This window comes from Zalophus californianus, chromosome 6, assembly GCF_009762305.2.
Source record: "Zalophus californianus isolate mZalCal1 chromosome 6, mZalCal1.pri.v2, whole genome shotgun sequence".
Lineage (NCBI taxonomy): Eukaryota > Metazoa > Chordata > Mammalia > Carnivora > Otariidae > Zalophus > Zalophus californianus.
This window is the reverse complement of record NC_045600.1, coordinates 24,758,736-24,784,402: the sequence shown is the minus strand read 5'-3', so window position 1 is coordinate 24,784,402 and position 25,667 is coordinate 24,758,736. Positions and strand designations below refer to the sequence as shown.

The window sequence follows — 25,667 nt, the reverse complement described above, 5'->3', positions numbered from 1 at the left end:
GCCGGGTAGACACGTGTCGCCTTCATTTGCTCACACAGGTAGAGATGAATGCATGCAAAGACTCTCATTAAGCAGACTCTTAACCTTTCCCGGGCCCGGGGCCTATCTGGCAATCTGGTAAAGCCCAGGGATCCCTTCTCTGAATGAAGTTTTGGAAATAATTGTAAATTTACAGGAAATTGCCCCCACACTGTGCTGTGTACCCTTCATCCAGTTCCCCCTCTGGTAACATCTTGCACAACCTATAGTGCCGAATCCCAACCAGGAAATTGACATTATACAATCCACAGAGCTTATTCAGATTCTGCCAGTTTTATGTGCACTCTGAATAGATGTCTTTAAATGCACAAAATACCTGGATTACAAAGAAAACCAATTATACTGAAATATTGCTGTCAAAATATTTTAAAAAGTACATTTGTAATAAAATCTTTATTAGCGCATTTAATAAGAGGACGATGCATTTTAAATACAAGCAAGCTAAAGTTATATTTTATTGTTTTAGAGATGTCAGTGTGAACCCTGAGGCTACTTAGCCAGCAGAACATTCAGTTGGGTGGGGCCGAGGGATCTTTGACGAAGCAACATGCGCGTCATGTTGGGCATCCGGCCAATTTTGATTTTGTTTTGGTATTAGGTTTGGTATTAGGTTACAAATGTTAAAAAAATCCCAATTTTCAAAGATGTAATGTTGCATATGATGTGCAAGCTTTCAAGCTTGCTTTATAGGGCAAGGACCAGGATTCTCTAAGGTTTCTGCAGTTGAACTATAATTGTGATAAGTTGGACTCTTTTTTTCTAAGATGAATGAGTTCATCTTTGGTTAGGTCAGTATCTTCCATACAGTTTATGTATGAGAGAGAAGAAAGTTGTAGGTCCATGCCTCAATGTTGATACCTTCAAGAAAGAATAGTTTTTGAAGGAGTTCTGAAATATATCCAGAGAGCTCACAGATTTCTCCTTTCAAAGAAGTTGAAGGAATTTTGTAGATGGGGACAAAGGACAGGCAACAGAGATGCCTGGGTCACCAACGTGAGAACAGGCAGTGTGGCCATTCATTTAGCTGGCTGAATGACTTCTAGCTGAAGCTGGCCAGCTATGTCAAGCACAGACCTGCGGACAGGAACATTTCGATCACGTAAAGTCCGCTCATCTAATTTAGCTGCATGTTTAATAACTACCTTCATTTTGAAGTGATGGTGAGTGCAAAGGTATTGTCAGATATCACCACCAACTGCAGTGGGCTATGAAAATATCTTTAAGATTTTATTTATTTATTTGAGAGAGAGAGAGAGAGCGAGAGAGAGCCGGAGCAGTGGGGAGAGGGAGAAGCAGGCTCCCCACTGAGCAGGGAGCCTGATGTGGGGCTCGATCCCAGGACCCTGGGATCATGATCTGAGCCAAAGGCAGACGCTTAACCAACTGAACCACCCAGGCGCCCCAAGAAAATATGTGATTGCAGCTGGTGACTGGGTCATAGCCATAGCTGACGTTGCTGTGATTTGTTGCCCACGTTCTTAATGGAAAGAAGTGGTACATTGCAGTTAGAGGCTCATGAATGTCAAGACACATGTCTCCTTCATTTGCTCACATTCAAGGTCAACAGAGCCCCCCAAGCTTCTCCCCATGGACTCTCTGGAGTCTGTGGGTCCTGTTCAAGCACCCCTGCTTTAGATCAAGCCAGAGAGTGTATTTCCCAACACACCCACACTTGATGTAGACCAGCCCCATTCCTGCTCAGAAGGGTGTGCATTAACCTAAATTGGGCTGGGGGCACATGTGCATATGAAGCTTACTCTCCCCATCTCCACCCTCGTCCTCCACACCCCCATCTCCACGCCCACCCTACACCCCCCTCCCCATCTCTACCCCCCCCACCTCCACCCCCCCCTCCTGTTTCCATCCCCATCTCCACCCCTCTCCCAACGTCCCGGCCCTTTCCTTCTCCCTCTGGCTTCTGTGCTGTCTTCCACTGTCTACACGGCCAGGTGTGTGTTCCTGCCGGACAACGGCGCCTTCTTCGTCAACTATGTGATCACGGCGGCTTTGCTGGGCACGGGCATGGAGCTGTTGCGCCTGGGGTCCCTCTTCCTGTATAGCACCCGCCTCTTCTTCTCCAGGTCGGAGCCAGAGAGAGTCCACATCAGAAAGGTGGGGGCCGGGCCCTTCCCTGCGCACAGCCCTTCCCTTTGTGGGGGGGGGTGGTGTCAGGAAGGGAGCCTGCTAGGGGCATGAGGAAGCCGAGGTGAGCTGCGAGGTGGGCTGGGGGTGGCAGGGAGCCCGCCTCCAGGCCTGAGCTGCCAGGCAGCTCCCCGGGGATAGACAAAGAGCCACAGACGGAGCCGAGCCAAGGGGACCAGGCCACCTCAAGTGACCCCCACCTTCCGCCCCAGAGCCAGGCCATGGACTTCCAGTATGGGCGCGAGTATGCGTGGATGATGAATGTGTTCAGCGTGGTGATAGCATACAGCATCACCTGCCCTATCATTGTCCCTTTCGGTGAGTCTTCCCTCGGGCACCCCCAGGGCTGCGCACCCTCAGGCTGGGAGGAGGGGTTGAGCCCCCCACCCTCAGAGTATGAGGAGGCCGGGCAGGGACAGACTGTCAGCAGAGCAGGGAGGGGCCGGTGCAGGTCAGGGGAGGTTGGATGGCTGTTCACACGGGATGTTTGTTGAGGGAATGACCCTTCACCCAACTGGCAGAACAGACTCTGGGGGATCAAGGGAAACTGGGGTCCCGGCAGTCAGCGCCACAGGGCTCCCACGGCCCGACCTTGGCCCTCGCTGCCCGGAAAGACCTGAATCTGGCTTCTGCGGCCTGGGGGGGCCTGGCTGTGGAAGCAGCCCCTGAGTGTGTGGCGCCCACCCCCCTGCCCCCGGCCCCGCAGGGCTACTCTACCTGTGCATGAAGCACATCACCGACCGTTACAACATGTACTACTCCTACGCGCCCACCAAGCTCAACGAGCAGATCCACATGGCCGCGGTCTACCAGGCCATTTTCGCACCGCTCCTGGGTCTGTTCTGGATGCTCTTCTTCTCCATCCTGCGATTAGGTAGGTCCCAGGCGTGCCTGGCCTTCCTGCCCCTGCCTACTCCCCACTGCTGCCTACAGCCCTCAACAGCACCTCTGCTCCGTGCAAGCAGAGAAGGCCTGGGAGGAGCGAGGGCTGCTCACAGATTGCAGCAACCCAGGTGGCTTCTTGAGGCCTCAGTTAGGGCTCGCACCAGAGTCCCAGCAGACCTCTGAAGCTAAGGGGAGGGCTTGGACCAACACGGTACGGTATGCACTTTGGTTTACGACCCTCAGAGCCAGAAACGTCACATTCCTTCATTCTAACTCAAGGCTGGCAGGAATAAATATTAGCTATTGGGCTTAATTCCCGTGACATCCCCCTTGGGATCCTAGGGATGCCTGGTCTTCCAGATTGCCTAAAAACTGGAGGAGGCTTCGGGGCCTGCCCCAGGGGCCAGCTTTTCCCCTGCTCTTGGCTACACAGAGCTGCTTTCCCTGTCCCTGTGGACCACATGCGAGCCATCCCCTCTGAGGCAGGAAGCTTGCACTGACCTGTGCATCCTCTCTGCCACCAGACGGCTTCCTGCCTTCTCCCCACACTGGTCTTCCCTCAGGGACCCTGGACCTACATCATCTCAGTGGCCTGGAGAAAGGAAACTGTATTTTCTTACTGTCTTGTCCCGGCGGCCGCTGGAAACAGCTCTGCTCCCAGTTACTTCTGTGCGTCACCCATCTGTCAGCCATCTCCCCATTTCTTATCCCCCCGCCTTTCCCTGCCACCTAGAGGACTTCATTTATTAAAAACAATTTTTCTCCGAAGTATAAAACACTATACATTTATTTTCAAGATCTGAATGCCCTGTCCTCTCCCCTGGAGCCTGTCTTTTGCGCTCAGACCTCATTCTGTGTGCACAGTTCGGGGGAGAGGGCAGAGCAGGAGGGGCTTATTGGTTTATTCTTGCTTTTCCCAAAATCATGATTTCCATTTCATAATGTTCAGTCCCGTATCCTGAGTTTTTTAACTCAACATAGCATTCTGAGCAATTTTCTGTGTTACTGAAATACTGTTTGAGCACAGGCCTTTGAATTAATTCTGCCCATTTCTGTCAGCTCTCCATGGCTGGATACCAAAGCTGTTGGCCATTTTTGCTTTTATAGGAACACAATGACCAGCATCATTGTGGGTTAGCCTCTGACTGTAAAGATTGATTTTTTTCTTAAAAAAAGATTTTATTTATTTATTTAAATGAGAGAGATCACAAGCGGGGGGGAAGGGTAGAGGGAGAAGCAGTCTCCCTGCAGAGCTGGGAGCCCGATGCGGGGCTCGATCCCAGGACCCTGGGATCATGACCTGAGCTGAAGGCAGATGCTTAACTGACTGAGCCACCCAGGCGCCCTGTAAAGATTGATTTTTAATCTTTACCTCAGTAGAAAACTGGTGTCATAAAAAAGTTACCAAATATATCCCCGAGCGAAATGTACCTGACCTGAATTCCGGCTCGCTCTCCAGGGCCATTAGCACAGGTGAGGGCCGGCACGGAAGCTTGTAGGGATGGGTGTGGGTCAGAGACTGTATTTGGGGGCTATATTTGGGGCCACTGCATGAGTGAGTAACCTGGAGCTACTGCCCCACGACTGTGATGTGGGATGGAAACTGACGGGTCGAGAAGGACATGCCTCATGGGCACTTGAGTGGATACTTAAAGGCAATTAAATTTTTTCATATCCATAAGATGCCAAATTCCAAACTGGTCCCAGAGCACTGAGGGATGATGTCATGGGCCAGGTGCGTTGACTCCAGTTGCTAGGGGGAGAACTGGGGCAGGGGCCTCTCTGCCTTGGACTCGAAGCCCCCACAGAGGGGCTGAGGACCCCAAGGACCCCACATCTCGGCTGGCAGACTCCTGCCCACAGCTCCGGTCCTCGAGCACCAAACCCCACGGCCTGTTCTTCTTGGCAGGTACGCTGCACACCATCACCTTCTTCTCCCTTTCCACGCTCATCATTTCCATGGTCATCGCCTTCGTTAGCACTCTTCTGGGGAAGCTCCAGGGGGTATCTGACTATGAGGTGAGTTACCCTTCCTTTCCTCCGTTCGTTCTCACTGGCCCCCGGGCCATGGCTCTAGGCTACCTCCCAACCTGCGTACCCACGGTGCCACAGAGATGAAAGGTTCTTGCCTTTCCGATGATGGGGTGTGCAAACTCAGGGTGCGTGTGTGTGTGCCCTTGCGTGGCCCAGGCACCGGCCCCCTTGAGTGGTGGGGAGATTTAAAAGTCAGCTGTCCCCTTCTCCTCTCCCCTCTGGCACCTCCTCCAAACAGCAGACTGCTGGCCCATCCCTCCCTCCGACAGCGCGAGCCTGTCCAGCCACTGAGCTGGGAGCACCAGTCCAAGGAAGGAGGCTTGAGAGAGAGAAGATGGGGTGAAGGGCGGAAGGGTGGGTGCAGAGAAGGATGATGCCCTGGGGGAGGGGGTTAGTTATACTTTTTAGCAATCCCAGTCTGTTGAACTTGAGGCCAGGCTCTCTGGGCCCTGTGACTCCTTGGGCTCTTTGCCAGTGGAGCCCGGCCTTGTCGTTAGAGAAGGGAGCCAGTCCCTGCCTGCTGAGACCCAGGCCAGCAATGCTGTGTGACCTCCGTGGGCATCTCCCAAAGTGGCGCATCTGTACGGACATGCTAGAATGATTTCCGGGAACGGAAACATTTTTTTTTTCGTGGTTACCCATTTTTCTATTGGTTCACATTCATTTATGTTTCTGCTTATGTCAACGAATGCAGGTGTTCTGTCTCTAATAGTAAATTGTGTCCTTTTTAAATGACTGTATATAAAGAAAAGGAAGGAAGTTAATTCAAAGTTCTGGTATCCTGCTGAGCCAAAGGAGGGAGCCTCTTGGAAGAGGACCTTTTACTTTCAGTGGCGCTGCATCTGGGGGCCCCGGGCTTAGGCCCCCACTGCACTCTCTGCCCGGCCCGTCCTCCATCCCTGGCTCGAGTGCCATGACGAACCAAAGTGGACAATGCCTCTGGCTCTGTCTTCCCAATCCAACAGTGCCATGCAACCTGGTGGCCCAGGTGTCCACTCCAGAGAAAGGAGATGGCAGGGGACGTAAACCATGATGTTGGACTGGTCTCAGAGGGAAGGAGAACCCCCAGGGGGAAAGAAGAGGCAGTTGAAGTCAAGCCTTTACGAGGGTCCGAGCAGGCTCGTATTTGAATCCCAATCCCAACTCTACTTACTTTCCCCCCATTATGGTTCTTGGGGATGGACCATTCAGAAGGGCCACCAGCATCCTGGTCCTCTTCCTGTCCCCCTGGGCTGCAGCCCGGGGCTACAGGTCTGGGAAAAGAGAAGATGGCGTCGAGCACCGGGTGCAGGTTTGGGGAGGGAGGGAGCAGAGGGTGGACACCCCCATTCTGTGACCCTCTACATCTCTGCCCACTGCTGCAGCCCGAGGAGGAGATGGAGACCGTGTTCGACATGGAGCCCAGCAGCACCTCCTCCACGCCCACCTCCCTTGTGAGTCACTGCCTTCACCCCGGGGGACAGGTCAGGAGGGGGGGGGACCTGCAGGGGTGGGCTTCTTCAGCAGCAGTGTGGGGGGGCACTGGCATGTAGTGCCCACCTCGGGGACTGGGGAGGAGACGGGCGCCCCGGGGCTCCCTCGCCTGACCCAGCAGGACTTGGCCCAGGTCAAATTGCTGCCGTGGCCGTGGCTGAAGAGATGGGAAGATGGAAGAGGCAGGACATACTCTAAAAGGAACTCAAAGAGGAAGAGAAAGGTCAGGGCAGGCCCAGCCACAGCGAGATCAGTCGTGTAGACACAGGGACGTGCCGGGACTCGGCCTCGGGCCCGAAGGCTGCCTCCAAGGGCACAGCTGCTGGGCAGAGCGGCGCACACAGAGCTGCAGGGAACTATTGGAGGTCTGCCCCGAATGGTAAGGCAACGGCAGCAGCATGAGTGAGCCCACCAGCTCGTGAAGAGACAGGCCAAGTCAGAATGCAGGGGCCCAGTTGGCTCCCTCACTGTGGCTCAGCCTGGAGGGGCACGAGTGCTCACCCACCTCCCTGCCACCAGTGTGGATGCAGGGCCACCGATGCCTGCCCTGAGCTGGGTGCCCCGATGCCAGGGCATCTTGGAGGAGCACTGAAGAAGGGCACCAGCCAGCCTGGGCACTCAGGGAAGGCTTCCCGGAGGAGGGAACATCTAATCCGACTCTAGGAATGGGAGTAGGAGTTGCTAGATGGAATAGGATGTGGGGGAAGAGCATTCGAGGAGGAGGATCAGCCTGTGCAAAGGCCCGGAAGAGAGACTCTGGAGCGTTTGGGCACTGGAAGACAGCTCTTGACGTGGTGGAAATGCAGAGTGGGCAGCAGGGCCCTGGGGGGGAGGTGGGGGAGACGGGGCTCTTTGGTTGCCACAGAGTTGGGGAAAAGTGTACAGACACAACAGTGGGGGACATGCCCACCCCCAGTGCACAGAGCTGCAGGTCCTCCTCAGCTTGGGAAAAAACCCTACAGAGAGGGGCAGATCTCTGGGAAGTGGTGGGGAGAAGGGACGTTGGTTTTGGAGAGTCTACAAAGCTTTCAAAGCAGGGGCCTCTTCTCACGTAGCCATCTCTCCCCGGGGGCCCTCACAAGATGACCCCTCTGGGATCCCCTTAGGAACCTGACACTTTGCCATTCTCACTCCTAATCTTTATGATATGATACACCCACACAGTAGAGGGTCTTTATCCTTATTTTACAAATAGGGAAACTGAGGCTCAAAACGGTCAATTAATTTAGGCCCCAGGGCATTACTGAGCAAGGCAGAGGAAGAACAAAGTTTGAACCAGGTCTGTCGATTTCTGAAGCCTGAGCTTAAAAAAAAAAAAAAAAATCATTGGAATTGATTTTCTTAATCTTTCATGATAACCACAGTAGTATATGAACATTGTAGGTAATTATGGGGAAAAAACAAGAAAATAAAAAGTTCATATTCCCATGACCCAGAGAAGACTACTGATAACTTAGTGTCTATTCTCCCAGGCATATATATAATTTTTGCTAAAATGAAATGATACTGTTCATACTGTTTTATAATCTGCATTTTAGTTAATAATCTCCACCTTTCCATGTACATAAATTTCTATGTCTTCAAATACTCAAGTCGTCCTAAGTGTTCCAGAAATATCTTTCTCAAAGCGTATCCAAGCCAAGATCCAGTCCAGGCTCTGTGCTGGATGAATCCAGTCCCTGCATATGTCTCTTGTAGTTTCTCACAGTCTCTTCTTTATGGCCTGTCAGAGAGACCCAGCCAGTGGTCCTGCAGAATTTCCCACCTTCTGGGTTTTCCTGGCTATTTCTTCATGATGTCTTACAGCAGGTTCCACTATCTCCTGTATTCCCTGAAAACTAGAAGCTCAGTCCAAAGGCTTGGAGAGATTCCGATTCAGCCCTAGGGGCTAAAACGCATGGCAGGCAGTGCCGTGCATACACCAGGAGACAACAGACTATCCCATTTTTTTCCCACTAAGGATGCTGGTTACTCCCAGATGAGGGGGATGACAGCAGCCTCTTCTGTTGTTCATTTACCATTCTGCCCCTTAGGACCAGAAGGTTTATATGGGGTTTACTTTGGAATGCTACAAATATCTAGATTCTTCTGTAGGAAAAGTGTTCCCTCATCAACCAGGGCTCTTTGGTTTCACTGACATGAATTCCTAGAGGAAGGATTTAATTCTATTCCATAATTACCTATTTTCAAAATAAGGAGTTGGTTTAAAAGCCATTCAAATGATGACAAACAGCTTTGTCCCTAGTACTTCCTGTTTTTCTATTCTGCTGCCCTCCCAGGCATTCCCGGGACCATTCCTGCATTGGACAGGTCACTTGGCCAGGACCTCGGGAGCAATCTCCGTTTCAAATCCTGATTCACAGGCCAGCTGATATCATACCCCAGGGGAGGTGTGGGTGCAGCTCCCGCTGTATTAAGAAGTGCACTAGCTCAGGGATGGAGGTCTCTCCAGACCCCAGCATAGGGGAGCCTCGTGTCGTCTCCCCGCCGGGTTCAGCCTGACCTGGCACCAAGAATGAACGGAACCTTAGTGAAGGAGCAGTGAGCTAGGGGCCAGAAGGCCTGCACTGACTCACCCTCAGAGTCGGAGTTGCTCTTTGAATGATCAACAACACCTCAGCAGGTGGTTCGGCCAGGCCCTGGGCTGCTGGGAGAGAAGGAAGGATCCGTGGCTCGAGAGGGGCAGAGGCCCCGGGGTAGGGCATGAGTGCAAGGGTGTGCCCAGGGCCCAACCCCAGGTGTGACCTCACCCCCGTCTCCGCTCTCTGTCCCAAGCAGATGTATGTGGCCACTGTGCTGCAGGAGCCAGAGATGAACCTGTCCCCCGCCTCCTCCCCCGCTCGGCACACTTACGGCACCATAAACAGACAGCCGGAGGAGGGAGAAGAGGAGAATGGCGTGAGGGGCTTTGCACAGGAGCTGGGCTCCGCCCAGTTCCAGGAAGGGCTGGAACTGGAGGGCCAGAGCCAGTACCACTGACCAGGACCGGAGGCCTCCACCTGGTGACTGCACGGGACCGGCGGCCAGGGGAGGGCCCAGCAGGGGGAGGCGGGAGGGCCATCCGGACCTCCCCACTGCCTCCTGCAGACTTTGGGAAGGCCCCAACGGAGACATCTGCACCGCGGCTGTTGGCCACATGGAGGCCCCGCCCTGCTGACCAGCTCGAATGGGAGGTGCTGGGCAGTGCAGAGGGACCCGGATGGGATGGAGGCTACAGGCGGGCACCACATCTCGGGAAAGGTGGCTGAAGCGCTGGGCACAGAGACTGCAGGCTGAGGGACCTTCCTGGGGTCAGAGTGGAGAAGATGTGCGTAGAGGAGGGGGCAGAAAGACGCCCACTGAAGACTCTCCAGGGTCTCTGCCACCCTTTTACCAGCTGCCCTGCCAAGGAGCTTCCACAGCTCCCCCGCCCCCGGTCCCCAGTCCGACTCTGATCCCGCCGCTGCGGTCTGAGGAAGCACAGGTGTGTGTGCTGGGCCTGATCAAGCACATCCCCTGCGAGGGGATCACCCAGAGCAAGGAGCAGCTGAGACCCTTCCTAGTCCTCTGCCCCTCGGCGGATATCCCCGGGAGCAGCAGGGTGGAGACCTTCTCCTTCCTATTCGTGCAAGGGCAGCTGGGACACAATCCCTCGGGGCTCATTAAACGGGACCTGTGTGCATTTTGATGAAGACAACCTTGGCTGGTTACTACAAGGTGGGAGGGGCAGAGGCAGAATTCATGGAGAGGGGTCTTCTCCCCAGATGCTGGGGGATGGGAAACCAGATACAGCTCCCCAAGCCCCAGGCCTTAATGAGAAGACCCTCAAGGTCAAGGATGTGGCCACTGAAAGTTGTTCCTGCCTCACACCCACCTGAGTGCCTGGGCCCCCAGCATAACCAAGGTGGGCAGCAGCTTAGGGTAAGAAGCCAAAGGCATGGGCCATTCCCTGGCCTCCCAAGCAGGACCCTTCCTGTCTTGGGGCCACCTGCACCCTGCACTGAAGACCACTCAAGTGGCCTCCGGTATGGTCCTGGCCCAGACACTGCAGACACCCTGCCGGGCATGCGGTGGGGGTGGGGGCTGTGTCCTCCACAGAGAAGCCTTTTCTGGTGGAGTAAGGCCGCCTTCCCAGGGCTGCCACCACTCAAGAACTGCAGGAACCGAATCCTGAGTAGGAACAATGCTGGTGACACCCAGCACCTTTGCCATAGTCAGAAGGGTACAGACCTTTGCCTCTGAGGACAGGCCCCCATCAGGACCACCCGGCTGCACAGCAGGGGAGGACACAGAAAAGGGCTGGCTGAGGCCTCAGTGGACCAGAAGGAGCCAAGTCAAAAGGGGTCTGCGTGCTCTAGACCTCTCCTGAGCTCCCTCCTCCAAGGGTCTGTGTCCCTGCAGCCCACCTGCGGGAAGTCGGCCCCACGCTCACCTCACCTGAGCCTTTCCCACCAGGTCCCAGGCATATGGGTGCCCCTGAACTCAGACCACCTGGGGCTCACCCCTGCTCCAGCTGTGCCCACATCTCAGCTGCAGAAGCTCCAGGCTTCACTTCGAAATAGCGCCCAAGAGGCAAACATTGCCATAGCCCCAGGGCTTGGCCCAGACCTTGGTGTGAGGGATCTTTCCAGAGAGCTTGAGTCAGCTCAGGAGGTGGCAGTTTCTCTCACTCCTTGTCCAGCTAGGAAGGAAATTATACCCAGCCTCATGATCCCAGGCCCCTCCTAGCATTTCACCAGCCAACAAAGAGAAGGGTCCTTTCCAGAGCAGTGGTCCGGGCGGGCCCCACAGGGAGCTCTGCCCATGCCATGAGGAGGTGGCCAGCTCCGGGCCATCCCCGGCCCCCAGAAGGTTATGTTTGGTGTGCGTGTGGCTTTCCTACCAGAAGCTGGCCTGCAGGCTCTCCTTCACTGGGCACTACTTGCTGGCGCCTGCCCCCCATCCCCGCAGCCCCTGCTGGACTATTCCTGCCGCTTCTGCCACTGTCCCTCCTCTGTCCCCTGCCCACCCAGCAGCCTCTGGACGCTGCATGTGGAAAGGGTCCCAACAGATTACATGGCAGCACGGCTGGGGGCTTGCCCCTCTGCATTTGGGCCAAGTGCAGTTGGTTCTGAGAGAAGACCGTGCGAATGTTGGGAAAGTTCCAGAATCCTTTCACTTCTCAACTCTTTTTGGAGACACCCTCCCCTGCTCTCCCAGCTGCTCAACCTCCATGGTCACTGTGAAGGCAGGGTGGGCATGCTTTGGCTCCTTCCACACCACATCCTCCAGGCCCCCTCTCCCAGCACCTCCCCTCGGGCCTGCCCTCTCAGCCCACACTTGTCTCACCCACTGGCCTCCACCCACCACCGTCTGACCCCATCCCCCAGCCCACCTCCCAGCTGTCCTTCCCCAGCCTTCCACCGAAGCACAGCCTTTCAGACTTGATTCTTTCTGGAGGGGGCTGCCTCTGAGGGAACCCAGGATTGCCTAGAGCCTCTAAGAAGTGCCCCCACTGGGTCAAGAGTACCTCCATGCCTGCCTGCCTCTTCCTCAGATGCTTCCGGAAGCAAAGTGCCTATCAGCAGCATTGCATCCTCTGGGGCCCCCCGGCATGGGGTGTGGACTTCCCTTGGCCACCACCACTAAAGGAATGTGCCAGAATGCCGAACCTTCTTGTTATTAATGCTATGACCGTGCCTTGAATAAACAAGTCCTCCCAACCTCTGCTGGCTTGTGCCTCTGCATCTGGACCGGCCCAGCAGGGTCTCCCCCTCCTGGAAGGAGCCAGAGCTGCTCAGGGATGAACCTCCCTGAGGTTGCCAGGCTGGAGCATCAGACCTTGCTTCATGCCTTTAGTCCCCGAGGCCTTCCCAGGCCCCTGTCCTCGAGGGGGAAGGCCCGACAAGCGCTGCCCGGTCTGCTGGAGGGACAGGGGGGATCTGCCTCACTCATTCTGCTGCGGGTGCCCTCAGAGCCGCCTGGGCGGGAGCAGAGGACTCCCCGGTCCGGGAGCCACCCATGGAGTCGCTGAGCAGCCTCCCCGGGCAGCAGAAGTCCCAGGGTGAGTGCTGGCCCCCCTGAGTGGGCCGTTGGCTAGAAGAGCTGCTGGGCCTGAAAAGATGAAGATTTCAGGGGGAGGCCACCAGAACAAGTAGCAGACAGGGCTCAGGTCTGCGCCGGCCTTGGGAGGCAGCACGAGGGCAGGGGGGAGGTGGGCCTTGGGCCGGAGGGGCTGCCAGGTCAGGCCTGAGTTGGGTACGGAACACCCTCTCACAAAGGCTAGTTACATCTGTTGTTGTTCTCGAAGTTGGGGGAAAATTCGCTGCTTGTGGGCGGGGAGGTGTCCTGGCCTAGGAGACCGAAGTTCCGGCCTTCCTGCAGCAGCTCCATGCCCCTAGGCCAGTCCCGAAACCAGGGGTAGAAGGACAGCCGCTCTGTCTTACTACTGAGCGGAGCAGACTCAGCCGGGGGACAGAGGGAGCGAGGCCGCAGGGGGAGGCCTCCCCTCACCTTTCCCTGGGAAGACAGGACGGTCTCGGGGTGGGCTGATGGCTGCTATCGGGCCAGGGACCTTTTCCTGGGATCTTCAAAGCCTTGCCACAACAGCTGCCTCCCAGGCTCTCCTCGACAGCCTCCAGCATCCCCCAGATCACAGGCCCCGGGCCATTCCTTGGTTCAGCGGACATTTCAGGGGCTTTGCTCAGGGAAAGACAGCCAAAGAAGCTGCGGAGGGTGGGCTATAGCCCCAGCCACGTCAAGTCCGAAAAGGAGGGTGGGGTTGGTCCTTCTGCTCTGTATCAGCAGGCCAACAGGACTGGAGGCCTAGAAGGTCCATAGAGCGGGGCTGGCACAGGCCAAGAGGGAGGCCCAGGTCCCCGATCGGACAGGGCTGTGCCCACCGGGGCACCAGAGCCCCTGACAGCACTCTGGGCCGCGCTTTGCAGGATTGCGGAGGAAGTAGGAGGGCACTGGGCTCTGGGAGGCTCTGCCTGGAGGCCAAACTTCGGGGTGGTCTCGGGCTCCTCCAGGTCTGGCTCCCCACAACCTAATCTCGTTGTCGTCATGCTGGGAGCTCAGGTCTGTCCTGAACACTCCGAGCTGACCAGAGCCGGGTTCCTGAGTCGGCTCTGGGGCAGGCCCCAGGGGAGCTGGGGGAGCTGGTTTACAGGACGCCCCCTGGGCCCAGACAGTCCGGCAGATCTCCAGCTGCAGACGCTGTAGTTCTCCATCCTGGCTGCAGGTGAGAGTCTCCTGGGAGATTTTAAACAATCCCAGGGTCCACGCCCCATCCCCAAACAACCCAAAATTTCTGGGGTGGGGCCCAGGCATCCCTATTTTACAAAAGCCCCCCAGGTGACTCTAGTGTCCGGGAGGGTTGAGAGGGCAAGGTGCCTATGGACGAGGAAAACAATCACAGCCTGACATCCCCCCAGAAGAGGGGAAGCTGGTCTTGGCACCTCACGCTGTGTCTCACCTTGGGGAGTATAGGCCTGCAGCCCGTACCTAAGTCCAAAGCCACAGGCTGGCAAGGCCTCCAGGGAGCTCAAATGTCAGATGCGGGTAGGTCATCAGCAGCCTCAAACATTTGTCTTCTGTCTCCGAAGCGATTAATACCTAGCGCTGGCACAACTTCCATTATAATCATCTTACTTTATAATGAGGACTGCTGTTTGGGCTGGAGAGATGCACACGGGCCCTCAAGGATCACTTCTGGTTACCATGTCCCCATCAGCAAGCCTGAAGAATCACTGCTGCTCTTCCCTCTGAACACAGAGCCCAAAGTGGCTTTCACGGCAGCCTTCTCATTGGGGTTGCAAGAGATTGTAAGTGCAATAAGCCAACGTACATGGCAGATGTCAGCAGGGTCAAGTGCTTTGAAGAAGGGTGAGGAATGACTGCAGATGGGGAGGATCTGGAAGGAGCTGTTCTGTGGATGAGACATGGGGGCGCGTATGGGCTGCATGGAGGGGCTGCAGGGCAGATCTGGAGGGAATAAATACAGGATCCCGTGCAGGGGGGCGGCTGGAGTGTGCAGCAGTGTGAGGCCGTCTGGGAGGGCAGCAGGACCCTGGGCTTTACTCCAGCAACATGGAGGCTACTGGAGGATTCGGAATGGGGGAGAGATGTGATCACCTTAGGCTCCGAGGCGATGGCTGCAGCCTCTGGGTGGGGACAAGGTGGAGGAGAAATCCCGTCAGGGCTCTGCTGGGGGCATCCATTGAGAGGCCATGGTAGCTCAGACAAGAATGGGGCAGGAAATGAGGAGAGGGATGGAGAAGTTCGGAACAGGTCTGAGGACTCATGGACAGATTAGATGGGGGATCTGAGAGAAAGCAAGGAAGTGTGGATGGCTCCCGGTTCTTCTGTCTGAATAGCTGGGTAAACCGGTTTACCAAGGCAGAGGATGCTGGAAGGAGCAGTTCGGGGAAGACACCAGGCTCTACTTTGGTGGTGTTACACTTGAAATGCCTAGTAAGGACATTGGGCAGGGGGCTGGATACGAGTCTGGAGTGGGGGGGGCGTTAGGCTGGAGATGAGACCTGGAGTCATCAGCATCTGGGGTGTTTAAATCACGGGACCAGCTGGGACCTGCGCAGGAGGCCAGAGGAGGTCCAGGGGAAATGGGAAGGGAATCTGCAGGGAGAACGAGGAACGAGCATTGAGGAAGGAGGAAAACCAGGAGTCCCTGGCGTCTGCAATCCAAGGGAAGAGGACTCAGAAAGCAAGCAGGCAGCTCCCAGGGCTAACCACACTTGACAGTGATAACGGGGCACAGAGGAGTGAGTTCAAAGATGCTCCGAGAAAGCATCAGCCAAGTCAGAATGCTGGAGATGCCACTGGACAAGTGAACTGGTTTCTCCCACAAATCAAAAGCCTGGGACAGGGGCGGGCTGAGAATGAGAAGGTTAAGAGACCCAACCAGAAGCAATGTGTGGTCCTTGACTGAACAAACCACCTGCAAAAGACATCGGGGGAACCTGGAAGAAGCCCAAGCATTAGGCGATGCTGAGAGATACTGCTCATCTTGGCAGGTATGTTGATGGCGTGGATTAAGGGGGAAAAGGTATCAGCCACATGTTCCCAAGGAAGACTACAGGTGAAAGAGCACGACGACGTCTTAGATTCAGTTTTAAAACTCTCCAACAGGGGCGCCTGGCTGGCCCGGTTGTTAACCGTCTGCCTTGGCTCGGGTCATGATCCCGGGGTCCTGGAGCCTGCTTCACCCTCTCCCTCTGCCTCTCCCCCCAAAACGAGGCTCCAGCTGGGAGCTAGGGAGGCCCTGGTGGCACCAGCAACATTGGTCTTGGCTGAGAAAACTGAAGGCTCGGGGCAAGGGCAGGGGGCCGGGTATAAGCATTCACAGCCCGGCTCTAGGGCCCCACAAGCCTGTTCACGCGAGGCTCACTCTTGATGCTGCTGCTCGTCCCCATGTCCCTGGCTGGGTCTCTACCCCCATCTGCCCGATCCTCCTGACCACACACACACACTCACACACACTCACACATGCTCATACTTGCTCTTCAACTCCAGTGTACACCCCAGGTAAACCCATTTAATCTCCTTAAAAAAGCCCACTCTGGGATTGGCACCTGCCCATCCAGGGAGGTTCGAGAAGCTTTCCTCAGAGACCTATGACTCTTTGGTGCCTTTTCCTGCTGTCCTGGCACCTGGCCCTCTCCTCTCCCTGGCCTCACCTTGTCCCCCAGGAGGTGGGCTCCCAGACTCCTCACCAGTGAACTGCTTCAGCCCGTGGATTAGTGTGGGTGTGTGTTGTAACAAAACAACCCCAAATGTATAATGACACAAACACAACAGAAGTTTGTGTCTCTTTCCTATAAAAATCAAAATGGGTGAGTCCTCATTCCACAGGCTGGAGAAGTTCCTGGGTCCTTCCCACTTCTGATTAGTGGGTGCTCTCCTCCAAGCAGCAATTCATGGACCCAGGCTCCTTCTACCCTGTGGCTCTGCCACCTTCAACACACGGCCCTCCTCAATGTCACTGTAAGATCTGTGTCAGGCTAGTGGAGGGATGACAGAGCACAGAGGAGCATGCAGGAGTTTTAGGGGGTCAGGTCTAGAAGTGGCGCACATGTCCACATATTCCATTGGCCAGAACTCGGTCACATGCCCCACCTAATTGCAAAGGAGGCTGGGAAATGTAGTCTGGCTGTGTGCCCAAGAGAAAGAAGAACTGAGTTTGGTGCCCTGCTGCCAGCCAGTTTCCATTACAGACCCCTAGCTCCATCTCCACCACCGGCTTCTGGCCTTCTCCGAGCCTCTCCTTTCTTTTATACCTACCCTGGCCTTGGCCCTCCTGACCCCATCCTCCCACCCTGCCCTAAGTCCCCTGCCCTGCAGCTTCATCTGGCCACAAGCCAACACCCAGGAAAGGACCAGTCCCAGCAGGTCAGAGAGGCACACAGAACAGGTTTATTCCTCATGAGTTTATACAACCACGGCAGGGAGCAGAAGGTAAAAGTGCAGACAGCTCAGGGCGAGGGTGGAGGGCCTCCCCTGCCACACTCTCTTCTCTCCAGCAGCCTATATCCAGGCACACACCAGGTATTGAACGTGGGGAGCTGTGGCCCCACAGTCCACGTGAGCAGCGGCAGAAAGGAGGCTGGGGGGGAGATAAGCCCAGCCCTGCAGGAGGGGTGGTGAAGAACAGCCACCGGAACTCAGGCCTCTCTGGAATGAAATCACCCCCCCTCCCTTGCGCTCCACCCCCCCCCCCCGCGCCCCCCGCCCCCAGCTGGCTAGCTGGTTCCTGCGGAGAGTGCTACTAGTGGTACTAAAGGAGCTCCGAGCAGCAGCCTGAATGGGGGAACAGGAACAGGACACGGCAAAAGAAAAACTACGCTGGCAGGCGCATCTGAGACCCAGATGAGGTCCGCTCTCCCGTCCTTAGCGTCTCCCTTGATTATCTGCTCCCACTACCTGGGATTCCACCCTGAAGGCTACCAAAGTCCCTCCTCTTTACTTGTGAAAGGCAGATGCCCCTGGGAGAGAAAAGCATGGAAAGCAGGCGAAATGGGAAGGTGCCCGAAGCTCTGCCTCCCACTCCCCTGGTTGGCCCGGGCCCACCTGACGAGGGTAGGTGACAAGCACCCATGCTCTCAGAGCTCTCCACCTTCCCAGCGCCATGCCACCTCTGTGGCCACACACTGCCCCTGTCCTAGCAGAGGAGGGATGCCAGAGGGAAGAGAAGGCAGGCAGGGGAGAGGCTACTAGGGGTCGGGGAAATCCAGAATTTCCTTCCTTCCTGAAGGAAAAGCCACCCCCGTCTCACTTGGAGGTGAGGGGGACGGAGACCCAGTCCTGCTCTATCACCTCTCCCGGACAGCCAAGGGGACAAGGACCAAGATGCAGGGAGGCCTAAGGGAGCCTGGGCTACCACAGACACAGAGCAACAGACAGACACAGACCGATGGGGGCCGCCAGCTGGAGGCTGCCGGGCAGGGGCCGCCTCTTACTTGCCATCCCAGCCTCGACTCATGGCCTGTACCACGGCCCCATAGAGTTGGCTCCAGGCGGCCCGCACGGCTGGTGTGAACGCGGGGCCCAGGCACTTCTCCAGCATGTAGAGCAGGGACTCACCCACCGTCTGTAGAGGCAAGTGGCACCTTGTCATTCCTGAAGGCGGGAAGGCATCGCTCCATTCCACAGGTGAGAAAACTCAGGCCCGGACCTTTCTTCTCTCCTGCACAGGGTCCATGCTTCCCGAGCAGGATTCTGCCCCAATCCTTGGGGACCCAACTTTCCCCTTAAATGTGAGGTTTCATAGTGAACGAAGCATTTCACTCTATTCCCAGCCTTGCAATCACCCCATGACTGGGGCCAAGGCCTTGTCTGGGAACCGCAGCTCAGAGCAAGCAAAGTCATTGCCCCCAGGCCTCCGTTTCCTCCTCCCCAAGGCAACACTTACGGTGTTAAGAGCCCAGACTCTGAAACTAGACACACCTGAGTTCACTTGCTGATTCCACCATCTATGAGCTGTGTGGCCTTGAGTAAGTTTTGTGACCTCTCTGAGCCTCAGTGGCTTCATCAGTAAAACAGGGAAAGTAAAAGTTCCAACTCATCGGATTGCTGGGACAAGCAAATGAGATCAACCCAGAAAGCTCTTAGCACAGCATCTGTACACAGTAAGCCTTCAAGAAAAATAATGGCTCTCATTTGTTATTGTCAGAACAAAATATGGTTTACTTATTCCACAAATAATTACCGGACATCCACTAAAGACCAGGCACCGTACAGATGCTCAAGAGAGAGAGGACAAGACTAACTCGGTCCCTTCCCCGGGGCGCTTACCATCTGGCAAGGTGAGTGGACTTGGGTAGACTTGTCACGTCAGCGGCCCCCAGAGAGCCACACCTCGAGGATTCACGCCCCCTGAGTGGGGTCCCTCCCCCCTGAGCCGTCACCAGGAGGGATGCAAGCAGGGGCCGGGGCTCTGCCCTCTGGGGACTCAGCTGCCACTCTGCAGGGTTGCTCAGCGAGGCCCCCGTATAATGAGACACCACAGGGAAAGAGACCCTGAAGGATGAAGGGCTGCCTTGGATGCAGCAGCCCTAGCTGAGCTCCCGGTTGAGTGCCTCCCGCCCCACCATGGGCAACGAAACCACTGCCCACACTGAACGCAGAGAAATGAGAAACCATTTGCTTGGGATGGTTTTACACAACAGCGATAGGAAGCTGAGCAGACTGGCTAATCCCAGAGGCTCTTTAACTTTCCATGGTTCTAAGAGAAGCCACACCAGGGAAGAAAAATCGGAGGCTCAGAGAGGTCAAGGCAGTGCCAGGGGTCACACAACACGGCAGTAAAAGCTGCAGCCCCCCAGCCCTAGTCATCTGAGGGTATAGGAATGGGGAGAAAGAACAGATGGACAGGGAGGACTGGGAGAGTGGTGGCCTAGGGTCAGGAAGCGCCCCTTTACCCACCGAGAAGGAGCTGAGCTTCACACCCACTGCACGGTGCTTCTTGCCCAAGCCAGCAAGGTACTCCTCCAGCGGGGACAGGTCCTCTACATTGGTCACTGCAGTGTCAATCACGAGCATCACCTGCCAAGGCCAAAGTAGCAGTGAACCCGAGAGGCCAGAGCAATCCCACCTGCTCACAACCACAGTCCAGAACTGGGCGGGGGGGGGGGGGGGGTCCCAGCCAGGAGTAAGAGAGGTCAACCAGGACCCTCAGTTTCCCAGGATCAGAAATGCAAGGCCATGGGGCTCAGATGGTGGAGTGTGCGACTCTTGTTCTCAGGGTTATAAGTTCGAGCCCCATGCTGGGCGTAGAGATTACTTTAAAAAATAAAATAAAATCTAAAATAAAAAGAAAAGAAATGCAAGGCAATCCGTGTCTACATACGGTAGGCACTCAACATGTGGCCAAACTGCTAATGTTATACTGGGAAGGCAGCTCCTCTCCTCTGAGGGTCCCAAAGCCCTAAACATGGCAGCGGGACAGTGCTGTCTGCCCGAGACAAGGAGAAACTGAGGCACTGTGAGAGTTATGAGCCTCTAAGGGAACCCCAGCTTGTTTGTCATAGGCAGATGGCACCTGGTGGATCAGGGCCAACAGCACCCTCAGGAGCCTGGGACGGTGCTGAGGGCAAGAGTGGAGCAGGGACCAGCTGGCTGAGGCTCTACCCAGCTCAGCACAGAGGGCAAGGAGCAGACACCTCTGGGGAGGGGGGGTGGGCAGCAGAAGGAGAATGAGAGCAGGCCAGGGCAGAAGTAACTTCCCCTAGCCCCAGCCTCCCATTCTCTGCCAGGAGGGCGTCCTGCTGGATCTCCAGGCCACTTCACCTCTGCCTCACCTTCCTGATGTGGTCCAGGAACTCGGGGGACGACAGGCAGTCCTCTGGGCTGGAGAACTGGCGACAGTTGTACTGGAAGAGCAGCAGCAGGTCGGGCTCCAGGTCAAACAGCCTGCGTCGGGGAGGCCCAGGCGTCAGCCCTGCTGTCCCTGCACGCCCCAGCCAGTCCCGCGAGCCCTGGCGGCCCAGCTGCCGTGCGGTGGGGGTGGGGAGGCAGAGATTCAGCTGGAAGCCAGGACACACCCTCCAGCCTGGCACTGGCCCCTTTCCCGCCGGCTCCGAGGGGCACCCTGAAAAGAGCAATGAGTCCCAAGGCCTCTCATAGGGCCTCACATAGAGCAGACCCTCCATAAACAGTTCAGAGGGCTGCGACAGGGGTGGGTCCTCAAATAGGAAAGCCCTTCTCTCTCTTTTCTCTTCTCTGTCTCTGTCTCTCTCTCTCCCTTCCACTCTTGGGTCAGAACCTCCTAGTCTCATCGTGTCTGTAGGGACCTGGGCCAGTGATGATAACGGTACTACTAAGAACTCCTTACACTTACTGGACATTGAGTACTTTACATGTGGTTCACTTATGTATCCCTCACAATCCTAAGCAGTAGATATAACTGTTATTCCAGTCTTATTGAGGAGGAAACACAAGCCCAGAGAGTTTAAGTAACCTACCTACGGTCACACAGCTTGGAAGTAGCAGAACCACAGAGGATCACTAAGCCCACAGAGAAAACAGTGGCACAAGCAGAAGCTCCCAGTCCCTCCTGAGAGGGCTCGTTGGGCTTTTGTGCAGCCCGACAAATGTATTCCCCCTTCGTTTGGGGAGGAGGTTTTGCAAAATCCTCCTCAGAAGTTCTGGGCTGGCTTTGGGAGCTGAAGCTCCTGAGAAACCATGGTGACAGAGCACCGCCTCTGGGGATGGCAGAGGGGTTACCTAGAGACCCTCAAGGTAAGCTTGGAGACTGGCCTCCCTTCCCCTTGGGGTCTGCGCACCCCCTCACCCTTCTCCCCAGCGGTGAGACATGGGGGTCTGTCATCCCTTTGCTGGTGGTTGTCTGGTCCTAGCCCGGTCCTTTCCTCGGAAAGGTTTATCCTTCTGTTGGCTTGCTGGTAGTGTGCACCTCCAGGGCCTGGACCGTGCCCTCCCTCCCGGAGCCCCCGGGGGGCACAGCCTCCCCGCACGAGCCCTCGGGGCACCCCCTTCAGGCACCACCCAAGGACTGAACACTCAGGAGCAGAGCCAGGGAGGGGGCGCAGCGCGGGGACCAGCGCCTGCTGGCCAGAGTGTAAGGAGATCCACCTGGGAGGACCCCCGCCCGCCCCCGGGGAATCGCCGCAAGACGCGCCCACCGCTGGGGGAAGGGGGGGAAGCGCAGAAGGGGCTGCGCCACCCGTCGCCGCGCCCGCTCCTCTGGCGCACATCTGGAGGCGCCCGGGCGCCAGGGCAGCGGGCCAACCTTCCCTCCCCTGGCGCCAGCCCAGCCGCCGGGAACCCATTGCGGGCGAGGCACCCCGCCACCCGCACCCCCGGGGCGCTCGGGGAGCCCTCACCTGGCGAACAGCACGGCGCCGTGCTCCAGCGGGCTGCGGCTCACCGCCCGCCAGCTCTGCCGGATCAGCTCGGGCTCCGGGCGCTCCATGCTCGCCCGGAGACGCGCGGGGCGCGAGGCTGGGACCCTCGGGGCGCAGGCACCGTCACCGCACGTGCCGCGCCATCTCCGCGGCGACGCGGGCCACTCTGCACCCCCTACGCCCCCCCGCCCCCTCCCCGCCACAGGTGGAGGCGTCCCGCGTGTCCGCCCGGCTGGCGCTTCCGGGGACCCCGCTCCGGCCGCTGCGCCCTGCGCCCCGCCGCTCCGACAGCGCCCCGCCCCGCGCCGCCCGGCCCCGGGCGCTTTAAAGCAACCGCGGCCCCCGCCCCCCTCCGTCCGTCAAGGCGCTCATCCCTGGGCAACCGGCTGTGGCCAGGGACGACCTGGTGGCCGGGGAAACGCCTGGGCTTCAGAGCCTCACAGAAATCATCGAGCCTCTCTGGCCTCAGTTTTTCATCCCGAAACCAGTGAGGATTTCGCCACTTTGCTGGTTAGGGCACCAATTGAACTCGATCGCCTTAGGTAGGCTCTGCATGTGCCACCTCTCCGCAAGCTTCCCTCACCTGCTACCTGGAGGCATTAGAGTTTGCCACCCCCTTGGCACAGGTTCTCCTTCCTCCTGCCCCCACGTGGGACCAGGGGATGCGAACACCTGCCTGTGGGACCAGGCTGAGGCTGGAGAGGCCCTCTGCCCTGCTCTGGGTCTGACTGAAGCATCCCCCACTCCCATCCCTGCACATTGGGGGCCACCAGAGGTCTCAGCCTTAGGGACAGGGACAGGACCGCAGCCATTTCCAGCCAGGCCTGGGCGGTTCTTGAGACAGCATCTTAACAATCTGTGAGCTACAGTTCTGGCCCTGGCTCTCCTTGGCCGGGGCCAGGTCTAGGGTGCAGCAGCTGTGACCACTGCAATACCTGGCCATCAAGGGAGTTAAGTTTCAGCATTCTATTCCACGATTTTCAATAGACTTCTAAAATTTTTAAATAGAAGTACTATTTTGTTCTTTAAGTTGAAATTCAGGTAGTAGAGTCGCATTCAGGGTATGAAGTTGACCACCTGTCAGGCCTAAGCCTATTTCTCTCTCTCTCTCACTTTTTTTAAGGGGGTGGGAGAGGGGCAGAGGAAGAGAAGCTGACTCCCCGCTAAGCAAGGAGCCCCACACCCGGCTAGAGCCCAGAACCCTGAGATCATGACCTGAGCCAAAAATCAAGTTGGAGGCTTAACCTACTGAGCCACCCAGGTACCCCAAAGCCTTTCTCTTTCAAGCATGAAAGTTCCTCCGGCCCCAGCTCAGTGCTAGTGCCCCAGGCTTTGGAGAGCCAAACCTTCATTTATCCTTCATTATTTCCAGTGTCTGAGCCTAGCTCCTCTCAGCCTCCCTACTTCTCTCTTTCAGTGTCCTCAGTAAAAGGGTCGGGTAGTGGGGTCTTTAGGGGCCTTTCAGCCCACCTCCTTTGGTTCCATGGATACAAGACGGTATTCGGGCCAGTGGTCACGAACAGGCTGAGGTTCCATGCCCAGGAGTTTGGAGTACACCCTATTCCTTTCTTCCCCATCTCCCCACACATCTCTGGGGTCTCTGGGCTGAGCAGGAGAGTAAGGGTAAGGCAGCCTGCCTTGTGTCCAAAAGAGTCCAAGATCCCCAAGTAAGAGCACGAAGGGCCTGGGGGCAAAAGGGAGAGGAAAGCTTAGGTTACTCGGGGGACTAGACTTCTCACTCGGTATCCATGGCCCTGCAGCCAGGTCAGCAGGTCACAGGGTGAAGGCCACTTGGGTCTCTGGTGACTTTCACCTTTCAGTGCCCAGATGCCCTGTGTAGGCCACCTGGCTTATCTAAGGCTTCCCACCCCACCCAGTGTGCACTTCATGGCAAGAGTCTACACTGGGGACCTTCTTGCTTCCTTCTCCTTTGGACAAGGTCTGGGTCTGATACGTTAATGGCAGTTAATGGCTTTAGCTGGTAAGTGGTGGAGTCAGCACTCACTTGGTCTCAAGCCAGGAGGAGGGGGCTGAGTGTGCTGTAATCTCTACTTCCCTGGAAAAAAGGCCTGAGAACCTGGCTGGGCCGATGCAGGGCCAGCAGGGAGGGAGGGTGTTCCAACCAGGAGACGGAAGGTCTGAGTCCGTATTTGAGGGCTGAAGAAGTCACAGGATCTCCCCTCCTTGCCTGGCATCTGCCTAGGACTTGGGCAGCAGGTTCTAGTGGAGGAGAGTTGAGTGCTGTTCTAGAGCCTGTGGTGTCACTGAGGTGGAGCTGTCGACAATAATGGAGCCAGCATCCACTGAGCACTCCTGTCCCGACTCTTTACAAGGATCTTTACATCATTCACTCTTCATCCTCACAAGACCTCTATCAAGTAGGTACCATTTGTCGTAATCTGGTTACACTGTTGAGGAAACAGAAGCCCAGGGGTTTGGTCACGCACCCCAGATCACATAGTTGTAAGCGGTGGGGCCAGGATTTGCCCTCAAGTCTGACTCCAGCCCATTCTCTAGGCCTCTGTGCTCCACGGCCTCCTTCACTTTGATGGACTGTGACCAAGAGCTATGTCCATAGTTGAGACCAAGCCAAGGTCACTGGGTCTAGGTCAGTGGTGTCCTGGAGCTGGCTCTTCGGTGGCTTGAGAGAGCCAGCTGGGCACATCTTTCCAAATTCTTATGTAGTGACATCAGGACAGTAGCCCGAAATAGGCCATAGTGGGAGTATTTACACCGCAGAAATTGGCAAGTGCTATCAGGGCTTGTTTTCCTCCCCGAAGACCACTGGGCTGGGTGCAGCAGCAGATGCCAGCCCCCGGATGAGCTGTGGATGCATTAAGCAGCACGTACAAAAGAACATGCTAAATCTGCACACCTCTGAGCTACGTCCAGGCCTTCTCCCAAGGGATCCAGGGTTGTCAGGTTGTTCTGGGAAGGTGCTTCTAGCCCCAGGACCAAGCTGGAGCGGCAGAAAAGCCCAACTCGGTGCCCAGTCCTGGCCCTGCTGTGGACTAATCACAGGAGTTTAGGCAAATAACTTAATCCCTCATGGGTAGAATGGAGACAAACCAGCACTGACTTCACTGTGCCCTCATGAGGATTAGGTGTTACAGAGGTGTTGGCGCTTGGTAAGCTGTGCCAGTCAGGAAGTGTTTGGTCCTTTTCTAACTTGCCTAGATTCGGCATTTTCCATCCCCTGCAGATCTGCATAAGCCCCTCCCCACCCCCTCCAGCCACTCTGGTCCCAAGGAGGGGCAGGCCGCCCGCACTTCACAGAGCAGTGCTACTCCTCTTCCCCCCTGCTTACCGCCGACACACATACGCTCTCACGTCCAAGGACCGTTAACATCACTCCTGATACCGCAAGACCCCTGCCAGGATGGGGCCTCTGGTGAGCACAATGGAAGCTGCTACAAGGCTGGGCCACACAGCTGCCTCAGGGGTGGACAACTGTTACTCTCTCACACTCCTTGCCCTACTGTGTGGCGGGTTACAAGAGGAAAAAAGGTCCAGCTTCCTACTTATTTTGGAATAAGTTAAAATAAATGAAAAGAACAACAAACATTACTCAAGTAAGCTTGTAAGTGGGAGGGCCCAAATGCCCCCTGGGGTAACAAGGCTCACGTGCCCAGCCAGGGCCCCTCCTCAAATTAGAATGGCCTCAGACACTGAGACACAGCGGAATGGTTCTTGCACTCAAAACATCCCTGTCTTCTTTCTGGGAACCCGAAGGAAAGTCAGATTCAATTAAGGACA

The 25,667-nt window shown here is 56.4% G+C and overlaps 2 protein-coding genes across 18 annotated transcripts in view; one reads left to right on the top strand and one right to left on the bottom strand.

The window, feature by feature from the left end:
* Positions 1-12,246, top strand: part of TMEM63C (transmembrane protein 63C) — a 125,318-nt gene extending 113,072 nt beyond the window's left edge. For 16 of the 17 annotated variants that reach the window (XM_027569776.2, XM_027569780.2, XM_027569768.2 and 13 more), the window contains 6 exons: positions 1,989-2,151; positions 2,394-2,499; positions 2,888-3,055; positions 4,976-5,085; positions 6,465-6,533; positions 9,352-9,552. In XM_027569776.2, the coding sequence (XP_027425577.1) occupies positions 1,989-2,151; positions 2,394-2,499; positions 2,888-3,055; positions 4,976-5,085; positions 6,465-6,533; positions 9,352-9,552 (817 nt within the window). Of the gene's footprint in view, positions 1-1,988; positions 2,152-2,393; positions 2,500-2,887; positions 3,056-4,975; positions 5,086-6,464; positions 6,534-9,351 lie in introns of all 17 variants that reach the window. The other variant, XM_027569778.2, reaches the window with a different exon arrangement.
* A 4,696-nt stretch (positions 12,247-16,942) lies between these two features.
* Positions 16,943-22,129, bottom strand: NGB (neuroglobin). Its single transcript, XM_027571247.2, has 4 exons — positions 21,891-22,129; positions 20,349-20,460; positions 19,474-19,593; positions 16,943-18,139 (listed from the first exon to the last, which is right to left on the bottom strand). Exons 1-4 carry the CDS (start codon positions 21,977-21,979, stop codon positions 18,005-18,007), a joined length of 456 nt encoding a protein of 151 aa, XP_027427048.1. The 5' UTR covers positions 21,980-22,129; the 3' UTR covers positions 16,943-18,004.
* Between the last annotated feature and the right edge of the window lie 3,538 nt (positions 22,130-25,667).

Bases quoted from the DNA above. Each gene is read 5' to 3' on its own strand.
- NGB (XM_027571247.2), bottom strand. From the start codon at position 21,979: ATGGAGCGCCCGGAGCCCGAGCTGATCCGGCAGAGCTGGCGGGCGGTG. The intron at 20,461-21,890 runs GTGAGGGCTCCC...TCCCCGACGCAG, and splicing joins GGCGCCGTGCTGTTCGCCAG to GCTGTTTGACCTGGAGCCCG. The intron at 18,140-19,473 runs GTGGGTAAAGGG...TTGCCTCTACAG, and splicing joins TGAAGCTCAGCTCCTTCTCG to ACGGTGGGTGAGTCCCTGCT.